The sequence below is a fragment of the Penicillium griseofulvum genome (genome assembly GCF_001561935.1).
Source record: "Penicillium griseofulvum strain PG3 chromosome Unknown contig_25, whole genome shotgun sequence".
In the NCBI taxonomy this organism is placed as follows: Eukaryota; Fungi; Ascomycota; class Eurotiomycetes; order Eurotiales; family Aspergillaceae; genus Penicillium; species Penicillium griseofulvum.
Window position 1 is genome coordinate 3,829 of NW_024467484.1, and position 12,675 is coordinate 16,503.

Below are 12,675 nucleotides of genomic sequence, written 5' to 3' on the forward strand. Positions count from 1 at the left end.
AGGTTAGTCCTAATGGCTGGACCTCTGATAAAATTGGACTTCGCTGGCTTGAAAAGCTCTTTATTCCTACTACTTCTTTACGTACGAAGGGGGGATACCGGCTCTTAATACTCGACGGCCACGGAAGTCATTTAACCCCGAGGTTCGATGAAATCTGTAAGAGAAATAAGGTAATACCAATCTGTATGCCTCCGCACTCCTCTCACCTTTTACAACCTCTCGATATCGGCTGTTTTGCAGTTTTAACGGTCGTACGGTCGGCTAGTTAAATCAAAAATGCGGGCTGGGATAAATCATATCGACAAACTTGATTTCCTCGAGGCATACTCCCCTCGCACGAATTAAAGCTTTTAAATCGGAGACTATCAAAAATAGCTTCGGAGCAGCCGGTTTAGTCCCTTTTTCACCGGAAAGAGTAGGCCTCGACAAGTCCCGCAGCACCGGTGCTGCCGCAGCACTAGGCCCTTGGTTCGGTACTGCAGTGCTGCAGCACTGTAAACAGTGCAAACATTAATTATGCAAAAATACAATGTATTAAGGTAGTAAGATATAGTAATTTAAAAAAAAAAGGGGGGATTCCTAGGTAGGGTTCGAACCCCAGCCTAGTAAAAACATTTCTAGGCTATTTTACTACTCGACCACTAGGCTAATTATTACTATAATAGTAATGGTCCTTAATATGTTTATTACTACTATTTAGTAGTAAAATAATTATATATATATTTTATCTTAACTAAATTATATATTAATATCCTATTAAAAACACGTTAAAAACGCGACTTTAAGTAATATTTAAAAGGTAAATTTTTGATGCAGAAGTGAGTATAGATATATATCTCTCTACGTCAACATTTTACCTTTCAAATATATTATTAAAACTACCTTTCTTCTTACTTTTTTTTATAGGATTCATATAGTAAATTGTATAAATAATAAGTAAATCATATAATATTACTAGTAATAATTATTAATACGTAGTAAATAATAATATTAAAATCAAGTAATCCTGACAATACGATTTTATGTATATAGGTCAGCAGATTATACATCCAAAATAGGCAATTTCTTGGCAAGTTATGCTAGCGCAGTACTAAATTTGGTGCTGCGGGACTTGTCAAGGCCTAGGAGAGAGTGATATCAAAGCTTGATATTCGGCTTCGAACACCGACACCCCCCCCCTAGCCGGGGTAGTGAATCAAGCCGGAATTTCACCCCAAAAACCCCCTTTACAGAGAAAGAAATACGTCGGCAGGCTTCATCAATCAAAGCTTTACTTCGTACAAGATCTCGAAGCCCGCCTAGCCCCTCAGATCGTGCATTAAACTAGCTTGTGAAAGGCTTCCGTCTTACAATGCAAGGTGCTATCTTATTCTCCAAAGAAAATAAGGAATTACGCGCCGCCAACGAGAAGCAGAAGCAAAAGCGAACCCGATCTAGAAGGAGATCTCTCTGTTCAGGAGGTTCGTGAGCTACGTTCAGAGCCATTTGATGCCCAAGTTGCGCGGATCAACAACTATCGTGAGCAGGTTTGGAGGGTTTACAGCCAGCTACACGGGCCGGACGAGCATGTGGAATATGTAGGAAGCCAGTACATAGAAGAGAGACATGCCCAGATAGATGATGATTTTAGTTTATTTAATTTAATGGCGTTTTGATCGAGATAAATGCATTTGAAATTAGTAGGTTGGGTTGGGTGGCCAGCTCGCTTACCGAATACGTTAACTACCTAAGCGAGCCGCCATCTCCAAAACACATAGTAAATGCGATAAATTACAACTTGATATCTCAACAACAGTAGTCTATATGGAACTTTCCTTTGGTCTAATGGTTTTAATATGATATCTAGTCACTTTAGGGAGTTTTGAGAAATTTAATGATTTGGCGACTGACAGATATATATTTTGTGGAGTCCAGCGACGTAATTTTCCATACAACAATAATTTAGGTCTCATGCTTTCAAAATTGATACATGCTACTAAAGATGCTTATCGATACATACCTACCAATAGTGAAGATTTTAATATGCCGTGGTAATTGAGATATCAAGCTGTAATTTATCGCATTTACTATGTGTTTTGGAGATGGCGACTCGCTTAATGCATACGTTAGTGCAAACAGAACAAAATATTGCAAAAGAACGTCAATTCATCCGTAGATGATCATCAATCCCGCGGGGGCGCAAAGTGGTCCCCTTCTCTCTTCAATGCACCTTTCGCTCATCCCTCTTCCTCTCTCTCTCTCTCTCTCAGATACACACACACACTTCCCTCCTCCCGCTTCGCATTGGCTTCCCCGAGTCACCGAGTCCCTGCATCTTGCGTCATGCCGGCAGGTTGTACACGAACAGGTTCGGATCACGACGCCATGTTTCGTCGTCCTCGTCGTCAGCATTAGCCGATCGGAGTGTGCGTTGGTGTGAGGTGACCTCAGCAGACCTGGTGCCAGGCCAATGCGCTTTGCTTCCTTGTTCTCCAGCACTTGTAGCGTGTTTATTTGTTGGACCATGTTGATCTTCTTCACCCTGTTCCCTACCCGTGGCGACCGAGTCCACTGACTGAAACTGTCCCAGGAGCCCCGTTGCGATCATGAACTTCGCCACGGTCGTCGCCGCTTTTGATTTCTTTAGCATCTCGTCCTCCCCGAGCACCGTTGAAACCCCGGCTTCGTGCAATTCCTCCATCATTTCTGACCGCAGTTCATCTAGAAACTGGCATTCCAGCAGTACATGTCGTACATTATGGTTCCCCATATTGTACGTACAGCGAGGTGAGTCCTTCTTTTTGATTTTTGAAAGGTACTCTGCCAGTCTAATGATTCCAATGCGAAATTGTATCAATACTGCCGACGTGGCTTTCCGTAGGCCTTTCCAGTACGCCAAATTTGTCTTATTCGGCGCCTCGACTAGCCTCCTCGGCCTCCTTGCCGTCCTTCCTGTCTTCAACCACGATGCCTCCCATGCGGTTTTTGTGTTTAGTCCGATACCCCTTTTTGCGGCTGCGGCCAGTCGGGTATAACGGCTATGGTTGATATTTATGTGGTTGATGTCTTTTTCTTCGGTAGTGGCTATTTCTTTTGCTAGTGTATCGGCGGTCTTATTTCCTGGGATCCCTTTATGCGCTGGGGTCCAGCGTAGTTCCACCCGAATCCCTTCGCTGGCGCACTATTGTAGGATACAGATGCTGCCTTCGTGGTATATTTTTCCTGATGGCATTTTTGGGTTTTGGATGGCTTGAAGGGCAGCCTGGTTGTCTAAATATGACCACTTTGTTCGCTATGCTGTGCCGCCATTGATAATTAAAGGATTTTTCCTTGATGTTTGCCTTTAAAAATCATATACGGAGGAAGGGCCCAGCCAGAAGCATTTGTACACTCAATTGTAGTTAGCCACTCTCGATTTCCAGGTTGTAAAAGTGCTCGTCGACCGTAGTATTCACTTCTTGTTATAACCTTTGCAGTTGCAGTCAATCCCATTGCAAAGCCAGTCTCGTCAAAGTTGTAAATATCATCAGGATCGATTCCAAATTGAAGGATTGTCGTTTGAACTAGATTAAACCACTCCATAATGATTTTAGGGTCTTCACATTTCGCACGCTCGTAGTTATATCGTTTCGAGAATCGGGAGGAGAGGAGAGGATGCCGTTTTATAAAATTATAGACCCTTTTTTCCCCGACCGAAAGAACCGGGGTAGTTCCGCGCAAGGAGAAGGTTCGCAGTTTCTCGTACAGTAGAAGGCCGGGGGGCTGCTCCACGAGAATCCATAGAGATAATCCATTTTTGATGTGATTTCTCTTCAATTCCAGTCAATTTATGACTATTAGCGCGGGTTTCAGCGCGAAAGGTAGTCCCACGAAGACGCGTCTGGAGGGTTGATTCGGGTACATTATAACGGTGTACTGCTTCACGAATAGCACTGATTTCTTGATTCTTTATAGCCAGGGGTGCGCAGCTCGCCCGGGAAATAAATGAATATATAAATATGCACCCCTATTGACAAATCACGTGACAGTTCTGGCACTATCTCCGAGCCATGATGAATTCTACACCCACCAGACTTGGGCCATATTCTACAAATATCTGTTTCTCAGACCCCCTGATACGAAGTTGTCGGCCCAGTATAACACGATGCAGTGGCTGATTAACCTTTTGAAGTCGCTCTACTCCTTAGAAACCCTTGATACGCGCTTTGCAAGATCGACTACAGCGTCTCAGAACTCCGCAAGAGACCCTTCCAGAACTTCTGCTCCAAGGCTAGACAAGCACTCACCTTTACCCGGCACGAAGCCGTCCAAATGGTGGACAATCGAGCGCTGTGTCTACTACCTTGTCTTCGTCATCGTTGTTCCGACGATGGTGAAGCAGGTCTGTGACATATCGAAACCGGGAAGTCCTGACTGGGACTCTTTCTCGAAGAGATTGTCTCGAGGCTGGATCCCTGGTCGCCAGGTTGACAACTCTGATGCACAGTACGCTAATTTTCGGGACAATATCCCTTACCTCATAATCCTTCTTATACTGCATCCATTGCTTCGCAAGCTGTATGGTGCATTCTGGCGAATCGACAATTACAAGTTTCTGGATGACAGCAACACTGGTCTGTCCCATGATCCATCCCCGTTGACCGTTGCAGATGCCAGATTGCAACATCGGACCCTCTTTGATTTTGCCTTCGGGATTATCTTTCTCATCGCGCTGCACGGCGTTTCGGCGGCAAAAGTTCTTCTGATCTTCTATACCAACTTCAATATTGCGACACGGCTTCCCAGAAGCTACGTGCCTGTCGCCACCTGGGTCTTCAATGTTGGTATCCTGTTCGCGAACGAATTTTGCCGCGGATATCCCTTCGCTGTGGTCGCTCGGGTCTTATTACCAGATATTAAGGCTGCGCAAGATGTTGGCGCAAAAATAGACAGCTACTGTGGTCTCATTCCTCGGTGGGAGGTGCTCTTTAAGATTTCAATATTACGCCTGATCTCGTTCAATTTGGACTACTATTGGGCTCAAGCAGAGGGTAGCTCAAATTTAATCGAGGTCAGTATTGCATTCATGCCAGCCTCGACGATGATCGCTGATTAAACCTAAGAAGAAGCATGTGGTCGCTTTGCTCCTTAGTGAACGCGATCGAGTCTCATATGGCGCCGCTTTACGGGACTTTAACCTCAAAACTTACTTTGCCTATACGCTATACTCACCTCTCTACCTCGCTGGTCCGATTTTGAGCTTCAACGACTTCGTCTTTCAATCGCGACATTGTCTGACGACCACAACCACAGTCAGGACCTTCCTCTACTGCCTGCGCTTCCTTGTCGCCCTCCTTTGTATGGAACTGGTTCTGCATTACTCTTACGCAGTGGCGATCATCAAGAGTTCGCCTTCATGGACACAATATACCCCCTACCAGCTCGCCATGCTTGGATATTTTAACCTGCACGCCGTCTGGCTGAAGCTGCTTATCCCTTGGCGTTTCTCCCGATTGTGGGCCTTGGTCGATGGACTTGACGCGCCGGAGAACATGGTCAGATGTATGTCTAACAATTATTCGACACTAGCATTTTGGCGTGGCTGGCATCGAAGCTTGAACAGGTGGATTGTCCGGTATATCTACGTTCCTCTTGGCGGCAACGGAGATCGTAAGTTCAAAACCATGGTGAATGTCCTGGTAGTATTCACCTTCATCGCCCTTTGGCATGACATCAATCTGCGTCTGTTGGCGTGGGGTTGGTTAACCACATTGTTCATTCTGCCTGAGGTGATTGCTATGATTATCTTCCCAAAATACAAGTGGAAGGACTGGCCAGAGACGTTCAGGATCCTTTGTGGCATCGGGGCAGTGGGAAACATCCTCGTGATGATGGTGGCAAGCCTCGTGGGTTTTGTAATGAGTGTCGACGATGTCAAGCAGATGGTCAAGGGCATCTTCGCAGGCTGGTCTAATGCCGGCTTCGTCACGGCGGCTGTGATGTGCCTTTTCGTGAGCGCGCAGATCATGTTTGAGCATAGGAAGGGGGAGAAGAGGCAGGGGATCAATCTGAAATGTTAAGAATTGTATGCCGCAGATATGTTTGGCAAAGGACCGCCGGGTGGAAGCTACTGTAGGCGGCACGAACGTGACCGTGTCCGAGGATTGAAAATCTGTCACATACTGCCTGCTTTGTCATAGCAAAAGCATTCGACGTCACAATCCTAGCAATTGAATGAAGAACAATTGCTTCCATGCAGTGTCACAGTACCAGGCTTCAGTTTCACGGAAAACACGTATGGACGACGTTCCTTGGAAGACCAAGCTGCTTAATCGCCTTTCACTGCGTAAGGGCATGATATTGTCTCGCAGAAGTTCGTACTGCCAATACGAATGTATCTTCATTTGCTTGAATGCTTTCGTGCAGTCTGTTTTCTCAAACGGTGTCTTCGTGAACACGCTCCTAGACGTCTAGTGCAACGCTGTCTTTCTACGGACTCGGAATACCGCGACGCTATGGTAAATACGTATGGGAAGGTATTCGTGTATACAATATCGGGTAGGACTTTGCAGCTAATCTTTCTTGACTCCAAGCATCGTTCGGACTCCGACTTAACCAGGCGAATAAGATACCACATTATGTAACCAGAAGTACTTGGACGAACTCGTATCTAAGCCATGAGTAACGAAAAGCCACCATTCGTTTGATTAATCGGTGCATGTTGTTTTGTCTTAATAGCTTTGCTTAGAATCTTCAAATTCTGAAAATTCGAACTAGCTTTGATTAACTGATCAAAATAACCGATTTGTGGTCATTGGCTGCAAGTCACTGCTCCTAGCCAGCTCAGAACTAATTGGGAGCCAGGTGGCCTGAGGCAAGTAATAGATACATTCGTGACGCCTGTTTAAGACGGTAGGAGCCCCGACAACGAATCAATCACAATTGCTATTCGTGTGGCATCTACCGGTTGTGATAACCTGAAGCAATGAAATCCCATCAGCTGGCATGGGATTCTTCGTTCGCAGTCCTCGAACAGATCCTACATAAATATCCATCATCTGCAAATTTAGAATAACCTCTCGAGTCTTGCTTCGCCTTGAGATGCTCAATACCCAAGTTAGGGTTTATCGATCATCTTCTTCGGCCTGGCTTTTATCATCGCACTTCTGATTGACATCATTTTCTCGTATGCTGTTCTTCCCATTGTTACCTACCGTCCAAACTTCCATTACTTCACAAACCTCCGAGAAATGGGCCGGTTGCTCATATAGCGCATGGATTTGAAGAGTTTATCTAGCTCACAAACAGTCTATGTCCGAATTCACTTTGGTCAAAGTGAAATTTGCGATTGTTGGCCATGTTGTTATCGTATATTACTTCAGCAGAGATTTTCAACCCGATAAGATGAAGGCTTCTTGTCTTCCGTACTGACATATTGACCTTTTTGCACTCAAAAATCGGAAGTCGGACTTTCACTGTGACAGCTGGCTTCACTATGAATATCTAGAGTTGACTATAGGCCGTGTTATAAAGAATTCTAAGCTGAGGAGACCTTGTTTCACTTCAACCTCAAGGCCTTTACCTGGACCATTGGCTAGGGTAATCTCTTCGATCCCAATCTGACCCTTCTATTCTTATCCTATCACATACGCTTAATAATTCATTCATGCACGGCCAATTTTAAACGCGGGAAATATACCGTGGCCACATAGAAAACAGGCAGAATTGCGAATCATATCTTTATAATACTCATTGAGGTCGAGAATGTAGCGGCACAAAGGCCACAAGACCCTCGGAGCCCTGGTGTAACATCCGATTCGTATATAATGCTGCTATACTGCTATATGCTGTCATGGTTTGCGTTGAGACTGCTTTGGAAGAGAAAGGCTGCAATGGTGAACAGGTGATTTGGGTTATATAGAGGTTTCGAGCCGGCTGTTATGCAAATTTCCTTGGCTCTCTTCGAGAGAGTGCTGGTTTGAATGCATATCATCGGTCAAGCGATTGTTCTTGACACTGTAAAGATAGGCAAAAGTCAGTCCAGAACTCTCAGGCGCAAGCAGGAACACTCGATAATTACAAACAGTCACATAGGGTTGGTCGCCAAGAAGCCATTACCACGAAAAAGAATCGAGCACATGGAACAGGATGAAACAAAACAGATTGGGAAACTTACCATGGCCCAATAAGCGCCCCTCTGCCCCAGTAGTTCTCTATGTGTTCCCTGCTCAAGAATCCTCGATCCTTCACCCGCCTCGCTTTCGCCAAATACAAATATGATATCTGCCTTTTGAATGGTAGCCAGCCGGTGTGCGACCGCGATCACAGTCATGCACCTCTCGCCGACCAGTTTCTCGATCGTCTGTTGGACCAGTTTCTCGGACTGAGAATCGAGACTGGACGTGGCTTCGTCGAGCAACAGTAGTGACGGGGAACGCAGGAGCGCCCGAGCGAGACAGAGCCGTTGTTTTTGCCCACCAGAGAGCGAGCTCTGTGCGTTGATGCCCAAGATGGTTGCATAACCCTCGGGCAGGGAGACGATAAAGTCGTGAATCTCAGCGGATATGCAAGCCTCGAAGATCTGGTCGTCCGTGGGAGGTTCTGATTGACCACCAGAACCAAGGCCCAGAACCAAATTATCCCGGATCGTGCCATCGAAGAGCTTCGGTTCTTGGGCTACGAGCGAAAGTGCGCGGCGATAAGACCGGATTTCGATATCTTGGATGTTATGATCGTTGAGCGTGATCGTGCCCGACACGGGGTTGTAGAACCGCTCAAGGAGGGAGATGACGGTCGTCTTACCACATCCGGACGGGCCGACAAATGCAACGAACTGACCACTTCCGATGTTGAGATTGAGGTTCCGATAGATCGGCGCCTCTCGTGTAGGGTATCTGAAAGCGACGTCTTTGAACTTGATTTTGGCGCCAAATTTGTTTTCGGGTTGTAGGAGCTCGTCTTCTCTCCTGAGAGTCATTTCTAGTTGGTCATGGATTTCTCTAGATTTTAATATTCGATTTGCTGCTGAGGTGGCCGCAACGATGTTCGGGGCGAAACCAAAGAATTGACCGGCTCCTTGTGCGCCTTGCACGATGGCGACGTATACGACAAAGAATTGCAGAGAATTGTATTCATAGGTGGAGAGAAGTTGCCCGCCATACCTGATCTATCAGTATAAATCCTTTAGGATGGGAACAGAGCGTCTGGCTTACCAGTATGTCAACGCCATGGCGCACAACTCGATACTATCAGAAAGAGCAAAAACCAGACAAGCATACGCGGACTTCCGAAACGCCTCTCGAATCTGTAACTGCAAAAGCTCGGAGTATTTGTGTATAATTGATTCTTCCATGGTCAAAGATATGACTGTTCGAAATGCACCAACAGCCTCGGTGGCGAACTGCGAGCTTTGGGAAAAGACTTTGGCATTCCACTCCTCGAACTCGCGCTCGAGCTTTAGGCGAACAAACGAGGCAACAATGATGACCGGCAAAGCGGAACAAAAGACCACCAAAGTTAGCTTCCACCCAAAGTAAAATGATACAGCAGTGCAACCTATTATATTGAAAATGGCGATAAGGGGAAAAACACCATTGAAGCCGATGAGTTCTGCCAGAAGTTTACAGTCTGTCGCCAGGCGAGCCATCAATGACCCGGATGCATTATCTTCCTTGTCAAACCAGGAAATGGGACTCTGTAGTAGGTTTTTGAAGTATTGGCGGCGATACACCGTGGAAACGTACTAGAGCCACATTAAAGAGCAGTCTCAATGTGGAATGGGGCTTGTTTACCTACCACAGAGAATTGGTTGGAAAAATACCCAAGACACAAGTAAGAGATAGAAATCCCTAGCGAGAGTACGAAGAACATCAAAGCCCAAAAGTCTCCTCGACTCTTTAATCTCTCGCCTGTAAGTGTGAAGACTTGGACCAACTGAGCGAAGATCCAGCTCTGAAGTGGAAATGAAGCTGGTGGTGCCATGTCAGCGAGGCATCACGGACAAAAGCACCTCCGTAGGGATTAACTTACAGCCCGCCCCCATGGCTGCAAGGACAACTGGAACGCAGAGTTTCCAGTAGGCTCGTTGTTCGTACAGCAGATGACCGACAGACATGAAAAATCCCATCTGCTTGGCTACCTTTGTCGTGTCTTCTTGCCCCTTGAAGGAAGTCGTGGTATTTTGTCGATCAAGGTCCTGCAGGGAGGCCATTTCGTCTGTTAATGTTGTCGGGGCACATTCGGCTTCGAGTTGCTGTGCATGGACAAAGCCTGCGTAAATACCACCTGGTATAGACAAGAGATAATTGTGGGTGCCCTCTTCCATATTTCTCCCATCACGCATGACAATAATATGGTCAGCTTTGCGAATGGTGGAAAGCCTATGGGCGATCACGATCGTAGTCAAGTCTTTCGAGACCTTTTCTAGGGCCTTTTGCACAATTCTTTCTCCTCGAACGTCGATCGAACTTGTGGCTTCATCTAGGATCAAGATGGCAGGTTGTCGAATGATACTACGAGCAATTGCCAGCCGTTGACGTTGACCGCCACTCAGCTTGATACCACTTTCCCCGATTTTGGTTTGGTAACCCTAGAGCCGTTAGCAAAAATAACAAGAGACAGGAATCAAAATCTTGCATGTGGTAAGTGAGTAATAAACTCGTCGGCAAATGCTTCTTGACACGCCTTTGCTACTCTTTCCTTCTTTTTGGACTCGTCTTCATCGTCCCACTGTGTGCCCTTGAGGCCGAAGCAGATGTTGTTGAAAATTGTATCATTGAACAAAAATGGTTCTTGCTGGACAAGACCGATTTGCGATCTCCACCACCTCAGCCTAACATCTGCAATATCGTGGCCCCCAATTGAAATTGAACCACGGTTCTGAGTCGTTGGCTGCTGGCCATGCGTGCTTGCTTCTTCGGACAAAGAACCTGGCCCCACATTGTTATCGCCTTTTTCCAGCTCGTACCAACGTTCTAGCAAAGCGACTATCGTGCTCTTGCCAGAGCCGGACGGACCCACCAAAGCTGTTGTCTTGCCTTTCTGGAAGCGGGCACTGAAGCCTTTCAAGACTTGCACGTCAGCGCGCGTGGGGTAGGAGAAAATCACATCGGAAAACTCAATGTCGCCGTGCGGCGATACATCTGGCTCTGAGATACCCTCGTAGTTGATTCTTGGGGCGTAAATCATGGAGAAGTATTCAGAAGAACAACTAGTTGCTTTGGCAATGGCGATGAGAGGGGGACCAAGTGTCCCGAAGATTGTGATGATGATGAGAACCGAGAAAAAAACTCTAGCATGGAGGTCAGTGACTGTACTAGAGAACATCCACACTCGGCCTACGTGATGATGCTGCCGACATCATCGATGTCACCGCCAAGGTACAACTTGATGCCGAACCAGAAAGCCAGACCGAAGCTTGCATAAATGGCAAAAAACGCAGGAGAAAGCTGGATACCGTAGTGTATCGACAAGGCCAGCCCATGCTTTTGTGCGTCGTCGACCGCGTCAAAGTACTTCTGAGTTAAGGTTTGCTCTGCTCCCAAGGAAACGACGGTACGGATAGAGGCGAGAACATCTGCTGCTACTGATGATGCCTTTTCGTTTGCCTTGTCGACGACCTGCAGCATCTTTATGAGGACAGGCGTGCTGATGCCATAGACAAGGAGGACAAAGAGGATTGACGAGCTCGAGACCAGAGTAAGGGACCACGAGTATGAAAAGGCTATCGCATATGCAGTAATGGTGACGGCTATTGCCATCAACAAAGAATGGAGCTTATCGGATATACTCATCTGAATCGTGTTGGACGAGGCTGTGATGGTGTTGGCGACTGTGCCTGAAGAGACCATATCGAGTTTTTCGACGGATTGGGAGAAGAGAGATTTCAGATAGGAGAGCCGTAATCGTGCCGAAATTCGAAGTCCGGCCATCCGAAAGCAGTACTTGGGCGGTCAGCAAGTCGAAGCAACTCTGCTTGATGAAAACTGACCAGGGAAATGTATGTAAGGACAAATCTCCCAATGAAAAGGTAGACGAGATACAATCTGTCCTAGTCAGCTTCAGTTTGAAGAATAGCCAGCGGCATGGTATACGCGTTTCTATTGACAGCGGCTTTGAACATGTCTTTGGTGACCTGGCTGTCGGGTACGAAATAGCCACTGAAGCTCCGAACCATTTTCCCAAACACGATGTTCATTAGTGGCAGCGCCTACGAACAGATATTATTATTGGGACAGAATCAGTATAATATTAACGTACCGTGCCAGAGCCACAAGCGCATACCAGCCCCAGAAGAAGAGCACATCGGTCGGCCTTGGAGCTATGGGCTAGAATTCGCTAACTCATGGTCAGTGGATCAGATCACTGCAAAGCTCTGACAGTGATACCGACAATGTAGTTCGAGATCGTTGCTTTCGGCAGTCCATCATAATTTGAGTTTTCCTGGACGGTGATTACCCCTTGTTCGTTGACATTGGTCGCGGCGATTGTGCCTGAAGACTTGTCGCCTGGGACACTCATCATTGATGCACAAAGTATTGAAAGGGGAACTTATTGAATTGGATCGTTCGCGAAAGAGACCTGCTTGTCACAAGAAAGTTGCAGTTTGTCAGAAGCTGCTGTAAATTACCACGAGAGTTCTACCTATTAGCAACGTCCCATCATCCCAAACCTCCTCCCCTGCATGCTGACATCGGACACCCAATCCTGATTGCCTGA

General features: G+C 46.4%; 3 protein-coding genes across 3 annotated transcripts; 1 reads left to right on the forward strand and 2 right to left on the reverse strand.

Annotated features, from left to right (window-relative positions):
* Window positions 1-2,320: 2,320 nt before the first annotated feature.
* Window positions 2,321-2,749, reverse strand: PGRI_095940 (uncharacterized protein; the record flags this gene model as incomplete). The annotated part of the gene is made up of 1 exon (XM_040797307.1): window positions 2,321-2,749. The coding sequence occupies one exon, from the start codon at window positions 2,747-2,749 to the stop codon at window positions 2,321-2,323; it is 429 nt and encodes a 142-aa protein (XP_040643664.1).
* A 1,374-nt stretch (window positions 2,750-4,123) lies between these two features.
* PGRI_095950 (Membrane bound O-acyl transferase, MBOAT) lies at window positions 4,124-6,038 on the forward strand (the record flags this gene model as incomplete). The annotated part of the gene is made up of 2 exons (XM_040797308.1): window positions 4,124-5,029; window positions 5,082-6,038. 2 exons carry the CDS (start codon window positions 4,124-4,126, stop codon window positions 6,036-6,038), a joined length of 1,863 nt encoding a protein of 620 aa, XP_040643665.1.
* A 1,909-nt stretch (window positions 6,039-7,947) lies between these two features.
* On the reverse strand, window positions 7,948-12,480 carry PGRI_095960 (ABC transporter permease/ATP-binding protein; the record flags this gene model as incomplete). The annotated part of the gene is made up of 11 exons (XM_040797309.1): window positions 7,948-7,974; window positions 8,135-9,119; window positions 9,171-9,700; window positions 9,754-9,926; window positions 9,988-10,546; window positions 10,651-11,248; window positions 11,299-11,900; window positions 11,948-12,002; window positions 12,051-12,166; window positions 12,217-12,294; window positions 12,349-12,480. The coding sequence occupies 11 exons, from the start codon at window positions 12,478-12,480 to the stop codon at window positions 7,948-7,950; spliced, it is 3,855 nt and encodes a 1,284-aa protein (XP_040643666.1).
* Between the last annotated feature and the right edge of the window lie 195 nt (window positions 12,481-12,675).